Source organism: Panthera onca, chromosome A2 (genome assembly GCF_046562875.1).
Source record: "Panthera onca isolate mPanOnc1 chromosome A2, mPanOnc1 haplotype 2, whole genome shotgun sequence".
Classification (NCBI taxonomy): Eukaryota; Metazoa; Chordata; class Mammalia; order Carnivora; family Felidae; genus Panthera; species Panthera onca.
Window position 1 is genome coordinate 13061992 of NC_138340.1, and position 12636 is coordinate 13074627.

Here is a 12636-nt window from a genome sequence, read left to right on the forward strand (position 1 = left end):
AAGACAGGGTTTGCCATTGTTATTATTACTATCCTTTCGTGCTGGGAGCGTTATTTCGGGGCTCTGGGAGACGGTGAAGGGGCAGTGCCAGATAGGTGGGCATTGAACTTCACTGTGGGTCATCTCCAGCTGGGCGTCAAGGGAATTCGGGGACCAAGAGCAAAGGATTCTGGGTGCGTCCTCCTGTCCATTCCCCCAGAACCAAGAGCTCCATGCTGGATGAGGCGTTAGCCTCAGGCTTGGCCCTGAGGGACCCTGAGTCTTAGGGAGACGGTGTGGGACACGGCCCCCTGGCTCCATGGGGTCAAGGCTGGTAGGAGGGAGGGATGGAGGGGGGCGGGCAAGGGGCCGGCAGGTGGCAAGAAGGCTGGACCACAACACAATCGCTGTATACTGCCCGCGTGCATGAGGCGTGGGGGGGGGGAGAGGGCGTGGGGGGGGGAAGGACCCATCCCCCCATCCCCCCATCGGCCAGGGCAACGGAGTTGGGGGTAGTTGACGGCGGGGAGGGGGTCCTCCAGGGTGGTGTTCGTCACAGAGGCAGAAGCTGGGTTGGGACAGAGGAAGTTCCCAGGGGGAGGCAGGAAACCCCTGTCTGACCTTTGGCCTTTGCAGCTACCCGGTGATTCCTGATTCCGGACCCTTCCCAGCGGCGAGTGGGGGGAGGAGGGTTGGGGGCTGCAAGTGGTGCCCAACCAGCTATTTCTCTGGGTTGGCCGGGCCCACCCGAGTCCCCTGGAACAGGGTGGGAGGCCGCGTAGGCAGAGTGGACCCGCGGCTTCCATTTAGGGCTCTGGGGTTCGGGTCTGGCTGTGGCCCCTACTGCTGCGTGACCTCAGACAAGTGACTTTCCTTCCTTCAGCCTCAGTTTCCTCTTGTCTAAAGCGGAGGCGACGCAGCCAGGTGTGGAAACACCTGTCACGGCGCCTGGCACATGTTCAACCTTAATAAGTGGTGGTACCTTTTTTTTAAGGCCACAGAGGCTGGGTCTTGGGTCACCTCTGATGCCGGGCGGAGAAACTGATATGCGGGGGAGGGGCGCTGCCTCCAAGTACAGGTGCTCCGGGCCTGTGAGAGCACTGGGGGACAAAGGGCAGGACAGGGGTCCAGCCCGGGGAATGTGGGTCCAGCGGGAGATGCTCAGACCCCGGGGCGGGGGGGGGGGAAGGGGAGGGGCCGTGGCGGGGCCAACATCAACAGGTGTGACAGTCTCCGTAGGTACTTGAGATCCTGGCTGCTCTTCATGATATATTGAGCCTGACATCTATTGTCAAGGAAAAAGAAGGCAAACCATAAATTCCCAGAAAATTAAAAAGCCACCGTAGAGGGGCGCCTGGGTGGCCCCGTCGGTTAAGCGTCCGACTCTTGATTTCGGTTCAGGTCGTGATCTCCCGGTTCATGCGTTCGGACTCCAAATCGGGCTCCACGCTGACAATGAGGAGCCTGCTTGGGATTCTCTGTCTCCCTCTGTGTCTGCCCTTCCCTCCCTCTCTTTCTCAAAAATAAATACATAAAGAAACATTAAAACAAGAAAAAGCCACCCTAGACCCAGTGGTACAGTTTTGAGTGTCACGGTATAAGAAACAGAGTTTTATTTTTATTTTTTTTTTAATGTTTTATTCATTTATTTTGAGAGAGTGAGAGAGACAGAGAGAGAGAACAGAGGAGGAGGGGCAGAGAGAGAAGGAGAGAGAGAATGTCAAGAGTGCTGGACGCGGGGCTTGACCTCACAAGCTGTGAGATGACGACCCGGGCCCAAATCAAGAGTTGGACACTTAACTTTTTTTTTTTTTAATTAAAAAAAAAAAAATTTTTTTTAACGTTTTATTTATTTTTGAGACAGAGAGAGACAGAGCATGAACGGGGGAGGGTCAGAGAGGGAGACACAGAATCTGAAGCAGGCTCCAGGCTCTGAGCTGTCAGCCCAGAGCCCGACGCGGGGCTCGAACTCGCGGACCGCGAGATGGTGACCTGAGCTGAAGTCAGACGCTTAACCGACTGAGCCACCCAGGCGCCCCATACACTTAACTTTTTTTAATGTTTCATTTATATTTGAGAGAGAGACAGAGCACAAGCAGGGGAGGGGCAGAGAGAGAGGGAGGCACAGAATCGGAAGCAGGCTCCAGGCTCCGAGCTGTCCGCACAGAGCCCGACGCGGGGCCTGAACTCACAGACCGCGAGATCACAACCTGAGCTGAAGTTGGACGCTTAACCGACTGAGCCACCCAGGTGCCCTGACCTGGAACAGAGTTTTAAATAGACATACTAACGTCGTTTGTATCAAGCTCAAAAACAACGTTCTGTTTCTTTTTGGTAATTTGAGCTCACATCTTTGATTTTGCAATATTTCTTTTTCAAATAATTTGTTCTATTACCTAGATTTTTTTTTTTTTTTTTAACGGAGAAAGTACAGATGAAACTTCCTCTTGTTGCTCAACATAATATCTTCCAGATTAGTTGATTCCTTTTGCCTGATGCTTAGGTTTTCACCACATACGTTACCACAGTAATTATCAATGGGCATTTAGACTGTTTCTAAATTATTTGCTTCTGTGAACAAAGTAAGATTTAATATCAGATCCCCCCCCAAATGAAACTGCTGGGACCCAGAGCAGTCACATCTTCTATTTTGACAGCTTGTCACCAGTTTGTCCTCCAAAGGTTGTTTCCGTTGACATGTCTGCCAGCAGTGGCTAAAATCTCCAAAAACAGTCTTTCTGGACACATTTTGCACGTGTCCCTGGGCAGAAAATCCCAGAGGGAGGAAGCAAGTGACGGATCCTTCGATTCACAAGAGGTCAAATGCATCGGTCCTGATGTGAGCGTTCGGTTTTTTCCCGAAAACAATTTGTCATGTTCACAGGAAATTTTGCCCATGAACCCTTCTGAATTCCCCTGGGAGGGTCATCACAAAATCAGGCTTTGATTTTCAATGTGTTGTTGTTGTTGTTGTTGTTGTCTAAATTAAAAACAATCCATTTGGTTTTATTTGTGGGTTTGGGCAGAGAAGGGAAGTCAACTTTGTGTCACTATGTGAAACTGACACTGACGTTCTCAAGAAGATGCAAGATTTTTAAAAACTCTCACAGAACTTCAGGAAGGTCCTTAAGAAAGTAATATTTCTTGGAGTGCCGGGGTGGCTCAGTCAGTTAAGCGTCCGACTTCGGCTCAGGTCATGATCTTGCGGTCTGTGAGTTTGAGCCCCATGTCGGGCTCTGTGCTGACAGCTCAGAGCCCGGAGCTTGCTTCAGATTCTGTGTCTCCCTCTCTCTCTGCACCCCCACCCCCTCGTGCTCTCTCTCTCTCTCTCTTAAAAATAAATAAACACCTGGGGCGCCTGGATGGCTCAGTCAGTTAAGCGTCTGACTTTAGCTCAGGTCATGATCTCATGGTTTGTGAGTTCAAGTCCCACATCAGGCTGTGTGCTGACAGCTCAGAGCCCGGAGCCTGCTTCGGATTCTCTGTCTCCCTCTCTGTCTGTTCCTCCCCTGCTCATGCTCTCTTTCTCTCTCTCTCTCAAAAATAAATAAATATTAAAAAAAATAAAATAAAAAATAAAACCTTAAAACAAAATAGAACAAAACAACCTTTAAAAAATAAACATTTAGGGGCGCCTGGGTGGCGCAGTCGGTTAAGCGTCCGACTTCAGCCAGGTCACGATCTCGCGGTCCGTGAGTTCGAGCCCCGCGTCAGGCTCTGGGCTGATGGCTCGGAGCCTGGAGCCTGTTTCCGATTCTGTGTCTCCCTCTCTCTCTGCCCCTCCCCCGTTCATGCTCTGTCTCTCTCTGTCCCAAAAATAAATAAAAAACGTTGAAAAAAAATTAAAAAAAAAATAAACATTTAAAAAAAAAGAAAGTAATATTTCTAGTGAAGAACGATTTTGGTGAAATCCAAAAAACCCTCCACTTTTACTATCGGTGTGTGTTTGGTTAAATTCAAATGAAAATTAAGTTTTGTGCTTTTGGAGGTGACCGAGGAGGAGCCCCGTCCCCTCTGGACCTCCCTGTTACTGGCTGATAAAAGGCACCCCACTTTCTTACCTGGGTCTGGGGGGTTGACCGAGTCAGGCTGCTGCTGTCCCAGCCGGCTTCTCCTGCAGCCGCTCCGAGGTTTCCCATTTCTGTCCCCTCCTACTGTCACCGCAGCCACAGGAGGGGGGCTCCAGGGATGGGAAGCCAGGGCAGGGACCTAGGAGGGGGTGATGGTGATAGGGGCGGGGACAGATAAAGAGAGACAGAGACTCAGAGGGGCGCCTGGGTGGCTCAGTTGGTTAAACGTCCGACTCCAGCTTAGGTCAGGATCTCAAGGTTTGTGAGTTCGAGCCCCACATCGGGCTCTCTGCTGTCAGTGCAAAGCCCACTTCGGATCCTCTGTCCCCCTCTGCCTCTCCCCTGCTGTCTCTCTCCCTCTCTCAAAAATAAATAAACATTTAAAAAAGAGAGAGAAAGAGACAGACAGAGAGAGAGAGAGACTTGGAGACAGAGAGACAGAGACTTGGAGGGATAATTAGAGAGTGGGAAGCAGAACAGAGCAAAGGCAGGTCAAAGACTGGCCCCGTGAGGTGGGAACAGATGGGGGTCCAGGAGGCAGGTCCCACCAAGGAGCGCTATTTACTTCCCTGGGCAGCTGAGGGATCCTCAGCGCAAGGAGGGGCGGGGGGCTGGCTTGTTCTCCCCAGGTCACCCTCAAACCTCACCTACACCCTGGAGGTTCAAAGCCCTCGCTCAGTCTGTGTCCTCTCTTTCTTCCCAATTCTTTCTGACACCAGATCTAACTGCCATTCCTGCTCACACACCTGCCTTGGCTCCCTATTTCCCTCCCTCCCCGAAACTGATTTTCAGGGGTCTGGTGGTATGGCCAAGATGAAGAGCACAGAGTAAGTTGGTAATAATGATGTTTTATGCCCCATTTACACCCCTGAGCCCAGCCCTTTTACCCTTGGATCCCACAGCGACCCAGTGAAGGGGTCTTAAGTCAGACAAAGCAAGATCAGTCTCCTGGTCTCCAGCTCTGCTGGACTCCAGAAGAAGCCACTTCCTGCACACTTCCGGATTGACGCCAGAGTTGGGGGTGGGGTGAGGGCAGCTTTCAGAACCACCCTTAACCTCTCCAGCTGAAGCCTTCAAGGGCAGCAATCGGGTGAGCAAGTTGGGGCGACCCCTGGTGGCTGTCAGCAGAACTAAGCGATTAGACCTTCCTCCCCTCAGCCGCACCTCCTCCTTGGGAGTTGACCCTCCAATTCCCCCTCCACGTGGGCCCCTCCCAGGCAAAGCCCCAGATCCGGTACCTCTAAACCCCAGGGTGGTAGTGGGGGTAATGAGCAGGGCTGGATGAGGTGGGGGAAAGAGTTCCGAGGGCTTCTACCACCCTCAATTACCAGCCTCTTAGGAATTTTTTAAAACAAATTTTAATCATTTTAAATGTCATACAGGTGCATGGTTTTCAAAATGCAAACTTTACAGGGGGCGCCTGGGTGGCTCAGTCGGTTAGGCGTCCGACTTCGGCTCAGGTCATGATCATCTCACGGTTCGTGGGTTCCAGCCCCGCATCGGGCTCTGTGCTGAGCCTGGAGCCTGTTTCAGATTCTGTGTCTCCTTCTCTCTCTGCCCCCACCCCCTGTCTCCCTCTGTCTCAAAAATAAACATTAAAAAAATTATTTAAATGCAAACTTTACAAAAGGGCATACGGAGAAACAAGAGACTGTCCCCCCCACCCCCCACCCCCAGCCCTCCACCCCAGCCCAGCCCCCTAGCCCCCTCGCTCAAACTCTCAGCAGGTACTACCTGCCCCAAAGTCGGTGACCAGTGTTTCCTTCAGAGTTATTTGGGTAAAATTCTCTTCGTCCCTGCATTTTGAAAAATGCACACCAATTATCACTCTCCTGCTTTTTACATTAATGTATCTCGGAGGAGATTTGCTTTGTCACCTTAAAGAGTGCATAGTATTCCACTCTATGGATGGATGGACACTCATTTATAACAGTCACCAGCCGGAAGACATTGAGGTTGTTTCCAATTTTTAACAATGACCAAGAATGTGACAACAAATGTCCTCGTCCCCCCCACCCCCTTAGTCTCTTTTTAAAAAGTAAACCTTTTCTTTTGGAATAATTTTAGATTTACAGAACAGTTGCAGAGATAGTACAGAGCCCCTGAACAGCCGTCACTGAACTTCTTCCATGGCCAAGTTCTTTGACACCATGGCATCCAAATTTTATTTGTCCAAACTAAGAAATTAACTCTAGTGCATTAAAATGATTATACTCAAGACTTTATTTGACCTTCTCACTAAGTGTTTTTCTGTGCCGGGATCCAACCCAGGGTTCTGCATTGTATTTTGTCCATCAATCTAATTTATTTATTTATTTATTTATTTATTTATTTATTTATTTATTAGTAGGCTCTGCACCCAACCTGGGGCTTGAACTCATGACCTGTAGATCAGGAGTGTGGTCTACAGACCGAGCCAGCCAGGTGCCCCTGGTCCATAATTTTGTACCCATGTAAATAGGGTTGTAGAAAAATTTCTAGAAGGGGAATTGATGGGTCAAAGGATGCATACACTTTTACTTTTGAAAGGTTCTAGAAGATTGCCCTTCCAAGTGGTTGTACCACCGGGCTCTCTCCCTAGCACCACGTGGGATTACTTGCTTCTCCACAGCAGTGCCAGCACATGGTACTTTGCGATTTGCTCGTTTTCATTTTTGCCAGACTAATGGGTAGAAAGTGGTACCACCTTGTCATTTCAATTTGCAATTCTTTTCTAGGAAAGAGGTTGGTCGCTTTTTTTTTTTTTTTTTTTTTGCATATTTCTATGAAATGACTGTCTGTATTCTTTGCCCATTTTTCTACTGAGCTGTTTTTTGAAAAATTAATTGATAAGAGCTCTTTACACAAGAAGGAAATTAGTTTATTCCTGGAGATAAATAACTATATGAAATAGATCTAAGAAAGTTTCAGTTAGTTCTCTTGGGTTTTCTCTATATAAAACCACACTGCCAGCAGGTAAAATTATGTTAAATTGCTTCCAAGGCTTTCCTGCCCGAAATGCCAACCTGAAACTAATCTTACAGAAACGTCACAGAAGCCCAAATTAGGACACCAGAAAATGACTGCCTCGGGCCTTTAAAAAACGCCGACGTCATAAAAGGCAAAGACATACTGAGAAATGTTCCAGATTAAAAGAGCTAGAAGACCTGACAAATACAACGTGTGAGCCAGGATATTCTTTTGTTATAAAGGACATTATGAGAACAGTTGGCAAAGTCTGATTAAAGTCTGTAGATTAGATAATAGTGTTTTATCAATGTCCATTTCCTGATGTTCATCATTGTACTGTGATTATGTGGGAGAATGTCCTTGTTTTTAGGAAATGCATACTCAACTGTTATGGGTAATGAGACATCATTTCTGTGTGTTTTTCAGAAGAGGTTCAGAGAGAGGAAGAAGAATAAAGCAAAGGTGGCAACTCATGTTTGTGGAATCTGGATAAAGAATATCCAGGAATTCTTTGTACTAATCCTCCAGTTTTTCTGTAAGTCTGAAGGTATGTCGAATATAAGGTAAAAGACAAAATTAATGTGAAATTGAGCCATATGGAATTGTTGGTATTTCTATTATTTTTGACCTATGTGAATAGGGCTTACCTACGATCCAAACTGTAATTTCCCTACCACTCTTCTATCCATACCTCTTCTTTCTTTTTCTTCTCTAAGTGCGTTGGCTAGTACCTCCAGAACAATATTAAATACTCCACAGTGGTCATCCTCACGTTCGCCCTCATTTTGAGGCCTTTTCAGAACTTTTCTCGTTTGATCCATCACCATGGTAAATCTTATTAGCAGACTTCTGAATATTGAGCCATCCCTGCGTCTCAGGTATAAGGCCCCTTCGTTGTGATGTATTTTAAAAATGTGGTACTTAATTCTCTTTTGCTAAAATTCCATTTGGGACTTCTGTACCCTCCTCATAGCTAGAGGGGGCTGTAGTTTTCCCATTGTGCCATCTTGGTCGGTCTGTGTTGTCAGGGATAGGCTGGCTCGCCAAACATGATTCTAATCACTCGATACACAGACAAGGTAAACTGAGGCCCAGAGAGGAGAAGTGACCCTTCCAGGTCACTCCTGAGCCAGGGCTGGACCCTAACTCTTCATGCCTGTGGGATGAAGCAACACTGTCATCAGAAGGGACTGAAGTCCCAAATCAGCACTATCTCGTTGGGTCATCGAATGGGCCTTAGTTTCCCCATCTGTAAAAAAAGCATTAGTTGGTTGGGGAGAGAGAGTCGAGTCTCCTTTCTGTAGATTCCGTTCAGAGTGGCTCCTGGGTCCAAAGCTGAGCGTTGATGGCTGTCGACTGGGCATCTCATCCAGCGTGGACACCTCTATATGGGTCCCAGCAGGGCCGCCACATTGTGTGCCCTCCTGGCCTCGGGCCCTCATCCTGCTAGGGGCCGACTCACCCTCGAGCGCGCCGCGCCGGCCGCCGGCAGCCCCCCGAAGTTCTTGGGCGAGAACGTGAGCGGGGGCTGGGTCGCGGTCGGGACCCGGAGCGGGATCGGGGGTGCGGCACTCTGCGCTGGGGGCCCATCTCGGCTTCCAGGGCTTTACTGACAGGAAGTGGGGAGGGTCCATCAGCACCTGGATCCCCGCCCCCGAGACCCTCCCCCCAGTACTCTTCCATCTTTCCTGAGAACCCCACTCCCAAGAGATCCCCAGCTCCCCTAACCTTTCTCCACCCCCAGCCATTCCTGGGACCCCTCCCCAGGGCCTCCCATCCCCTTTTCCAGGAGCTCAGCCTCCAGAACCCCCCTCCTCTCCCTCGGTACTTCCTTTTACTCGCGTCCTTCTCTTCCGCTCCTCGCCCTTCCTCTATGCGCGCCAGATCCCAGGGACTCATGCCTCCGGAGTGCCGGCCCCAGCCTGGGGAGTCCAGCCCCCAGACAGCCTACATCCTTGACCACCCCTAGGTTCCAACTCCAGGATCCCGTCTTTGACCTTCTTGTCACGCAACACCCCAAGGCCCCGCCCACACGGCCAGGCTGCTGCTCCATCCCCGGGGACCCTTCCCCTCCTTCCCCACCAGGCGACGCTGGGCCGAAAGAACGAAGTCTTGCGCAGCCATTGGCCACGCGCCGTGCCCGTCCACCGCCCCCGGCCCCGCCCTTCACTCACGCGCGTTCGCGCAGCGCCGCCTCCCGGGCCGCGCAAGCTTCGCCCTCGGCCTCGGCCGCGCGTGCGCGCTGCTGTGCCTCGTCCAGCCGCCGCGCAGACTCCGTGGCCGCCGCCTCCCAGCGCGCCAGCGCTTCTGCGGGTCCAGGGAGCCGGGTCAGGTTCGAGACCTCGCTCCCGCCCGCCTAACGCCGGCGTTGGGAGTTTTTTACAGTCTGCATACTATTTGCAGCTTTGCCTTATTTGAATTAAGTGTGTGCGCTGCTTGCATGACCTTTACGTGTCATTTGCAGAGCTTTTCATAGGCTTGTGTTGCTTTTGGGAGTCGTGTAAGTGGCGTTTGCGTATTTGGTTGCATTTGCGTTGTGTTTCTGACATTTGCGTGGCCTTTGTGAGTGTGACGTGCGTTTCCCTCGTAAGTTTTCGCGTTTATTTGCATGTCGTTTACATTACGTTTGCACTTGTGCATGTCATCTGCATAACTAGGAACCTTTTAGGCCCCTCCCCCCCTTAGCCCTGGCCACCGCTTGCGCCCCAACACACCTGTGAGCGCCCCGTTCTCAGCCCCCATCTGGGTCCCCTGTGCCTTCGCCTCCTCGATCTCAGTCTTCAGGGTCATCAGTTGGGTCTGAAGCCGGCTCTGGGGAGTGGAGAGTAAGTAAGGAGGGGCGGGGTGCCACGAGAGAAGTGAAGTCTCCCCTCTTTCTGGGGAGGACTGAACTGACCCTGGTGACTCCGTTCCCTGACATTACTTGCAATGCCCTTTGGGTCTCCTGTGGTTGTAAAACAGAAGTGGCCTGGGGTTCCGAGTGGTGACCGCTGCTCTGCCCGGGGCCCACCGCTCCCCCCCCCCGCCCCACCTGAAGCCACCGAATGTGGAAACCGTTTAGCTCTGCGGTCCCAGTCCCAGCTGCATCTAGGCTCCCTGCGGTTTCAAACCAACACAAGCCAATCCGGTGGTTGACAATGACTGGGTTTCTGGAGTATGCTTCCTCACCTCTGTGAGACATTCTTCGAAACAACTGGCCTGGCCTCCTCAGAACATCTTCCACTGAGGGGCAGAGCCAGAATTTGAACCGAGAGCAGGCTGCGCTTGACCTCGGCGGCTTGGGGCCCTTCCCTCAGGCAGGCAGGTAAAGGGTGGAGGTCTGTTTTGATTTCTAAAACTCACACTGCCCAGCCCCTGCTGGGCCTGGTACCCAGAGATCCACAGTAGCAAATGAAAGATTGGGACTTTGAGAATGGTTCTTTTGCAAGGCCCAGGGCTGGGAAGGGTTAAGAAAGAGTTTGTGAAGGGGTGGCTGGAGGAAAAGGGAGGACCTGGCCAGTACCTCCCCCAAGAGGCCAACTTTAGCCTCCTAATTACAGGTGACATGAATGTCCCTCTCTGGAAATAGGGCTGCTGGACACTGGCTGGGGGAGGTTGAGTGGGCACCCAGGGGGAGGGTTAGCACAGGGTCTCCCCAGGTGGACTCAGGGGTCTGGGGCTTCTAGCCACCACCATTTACTAGGCAAATGGCAGAGAATCATGGGGCCTCCTTGGTCAGCAGGGAGACTTAAGGGGGAACCAGTAGGATTTGGAAGGGGTGACGGTGCCACTCTCGGTTGAAGAATTAGGGAGACGAATGCATGGGGTGGGCGTGGGGGGCAACCCTGGGGTTGTGTGTGCAGTCCCTCTCCCCCGATTCCGGATTCCCCAGTCTCCCACCCTGCCCGCCTACCTGGCGGCCCTCACAGGCCCTTAGTGCCTCCTCCAGCTCCCGACGGACACGGTTGGCCTGGTTCAGCTGTCTGGCCAGGGCCTCCTGGCGTTGGGTAGCCTCTGCCAGCTGGCGCCGCAGCTCCTCGACCTCTGGCGCCAGGTCCCTGGGGGGCGCCGTGGCGTTGGCACCTGCCTCCGGGCAGCGAGGTCCCCGGGAGGCCGAGGAGGCCAGATTCCAGGCCAGCAGGGCCCCGCCGGCTGCCGCGGCCGCCAGAAACACGGCAGCCCCACACAGGGCTAGCACCCGCCAGGCGCGTCCCGGCTCTGGGCCCAGCTCGGCCATGCCTCCGTCCACAGCTCTGGCCCCAGACAGCCACGAGCATTTAATTGGCACCTTGGGGCGCCAGGGACACCCACGGCTCCGCCCTGCCCGGCCGTGGCTTCCCGAGTGCGTTGGGAGGGGCTGGACCCCTGCCAGGGGCCAGCCTAGGCTACCCGTGCGCCCAGGACCGGACTGGGGGTCCTGGGTTCCAGTTCTGCCTCTGCATCGCATGTGCCCAGCACAGCACGTGCTGTCCTCTCATCCTCAGTCTCCCCCACTGAAGTGGGGGTGCTCTGTCTCCTGCCCCATTGGGCTTAGTGGAAACCATGAGAGCCCATCCTCACAAAGCGCCCATTTGCATGCGGGGCCCACGGCAAGGGTTTTTTCGTGGAAAAACTGAGGCTGAAAGACGCGAGGCTACACGACCGACGGAGGTCTGCCTGGCTCAAGCTGCCACACTTTCTGGGACTGGCTGCGAGGGCCAGAGAGGGTGAGACACTGGAGGGGATGGGTCCCAACTCCCAGCCCCTTCTCCACTAGGCAGCCAGGGGGCGATCTGACACTGTAAATCAGCTCCAGCCCCGTTTACCTCGAGCCCAAGAACAAAGGAAAGGAAAGAAAAACGAGTGGTTGACTTATAGACATCACAGCCATGCAGGACAGGTGTCTCCTTCAGTTTGTGGGGAACTTAATAAACCGCAAGAAAAAGGCAGTCTTATCCACAGCCTAATCTCCAGAAGCCTATAGACTCCATTTCCTGGAGCCCTAAAATCACCCTCATCAAGATGTAAGGGGGGGGTTTAAGTGCTTGCCACGGTGATGTGGGAAACTAAGGCAAATGAAAAATTAAATTCCCTTACTGCCTGCGGCCCGTCGGCGAGTCCTTGAAACAGGCAGAGTGACCTTCCTCTAGGAGCTCAGCTGCCTCGATGATGACACTTTGCTGGGGGCAAAAGAGAATCTTGACTTAACATTATCCTGACCCCCCAGGATCCTGTGAGTCTCCTTAAACACATAAACGTTCCTTTGCAAACCTCCTATATCCTTAGCCCCCAAGTCTATGCTGGCAATCGTACTCCAAGCATATGGCCCCTTATATACATCTGAAGGGTCTCACGACTGAAGTTTTACTAAACAGTAAATAAACGGTGTTTTCCTAACAACACCTAGAATGACTTCCACGTGCTTAAAGAGGGCTCCCAAGATACCACAGGCCTGGCTATTGTCAAGCTGAGGTTGTTTTTTCCTCTAGTAAGGCATTAACATGAAGACAGTAGGGAGTTCTGTAGAAATGTTTTACTCTGCCTGCCTCTAGTATGTCAATGGGCTGCAGGTTATAAGGAAACTGAATTTTATTTACCATTTCCTTCCTGCCTTTGTTCCCCACCTCGCTATGGAGGAGAGGGTGGTGTTGGGGCTCCAGGAAACGGAGTCTACAGTCTA

The 12636-nt window shown here is 52.0% G+C and overlaps 1 protein-coding gene across 1 annotated transcript; it reads right to left on the minus strand.

Moving 5' to 3' along the window:
* Positions 1-5770: 5770 nt before the first annotated feature.
* Positions 5771-12014, minus strand: CCDC194 (coiled-coil domain containing 194). The gene is made up of 5 exons (XM_060630592.3): positions 10891-12014; positions 9713-9809; positions 9173-9305; positions 8461-8607; positions 5771-8247 (listed from the first exon to the last, which is right to left on the minus strand). Exons 1-5 carry the CDS (start codon positions 11422-11424, stop codon positions 8235-8237), a joined length of 924 nt encoding a protein of 307 aa, XP_060486575.3. The 5' UTR covers positions 11425-12014; the 3' UTR covers positions 5771-8234.
* Positions 12015-12636: the final 622 nt, after the last annotated feature.

Coding starts and splice junctions, on each gene's coding strand:
- CCDC194 (XM_060630592.3), bottom strand. CDS start 11,424: ATGCGATGCAGAGGCAGAACTGGAACCCAGGACCCCCAGTCCGGTCCT. Junction 9,810..10,890: donor GGGCCTGTGAGGGCCGCCAG/GTAGGCGGGCAG, acceptor TCCACTCCCCAG/AGCCGGCTTCAGACCCAACT. Junction 9,306..9,712: donor TGAGAACGGGGCGCTCACAG/GTGTGTTGGGGC, acceptor CTGGACCCGCAG/AAGCGCTGGCGCGCTGGGAG.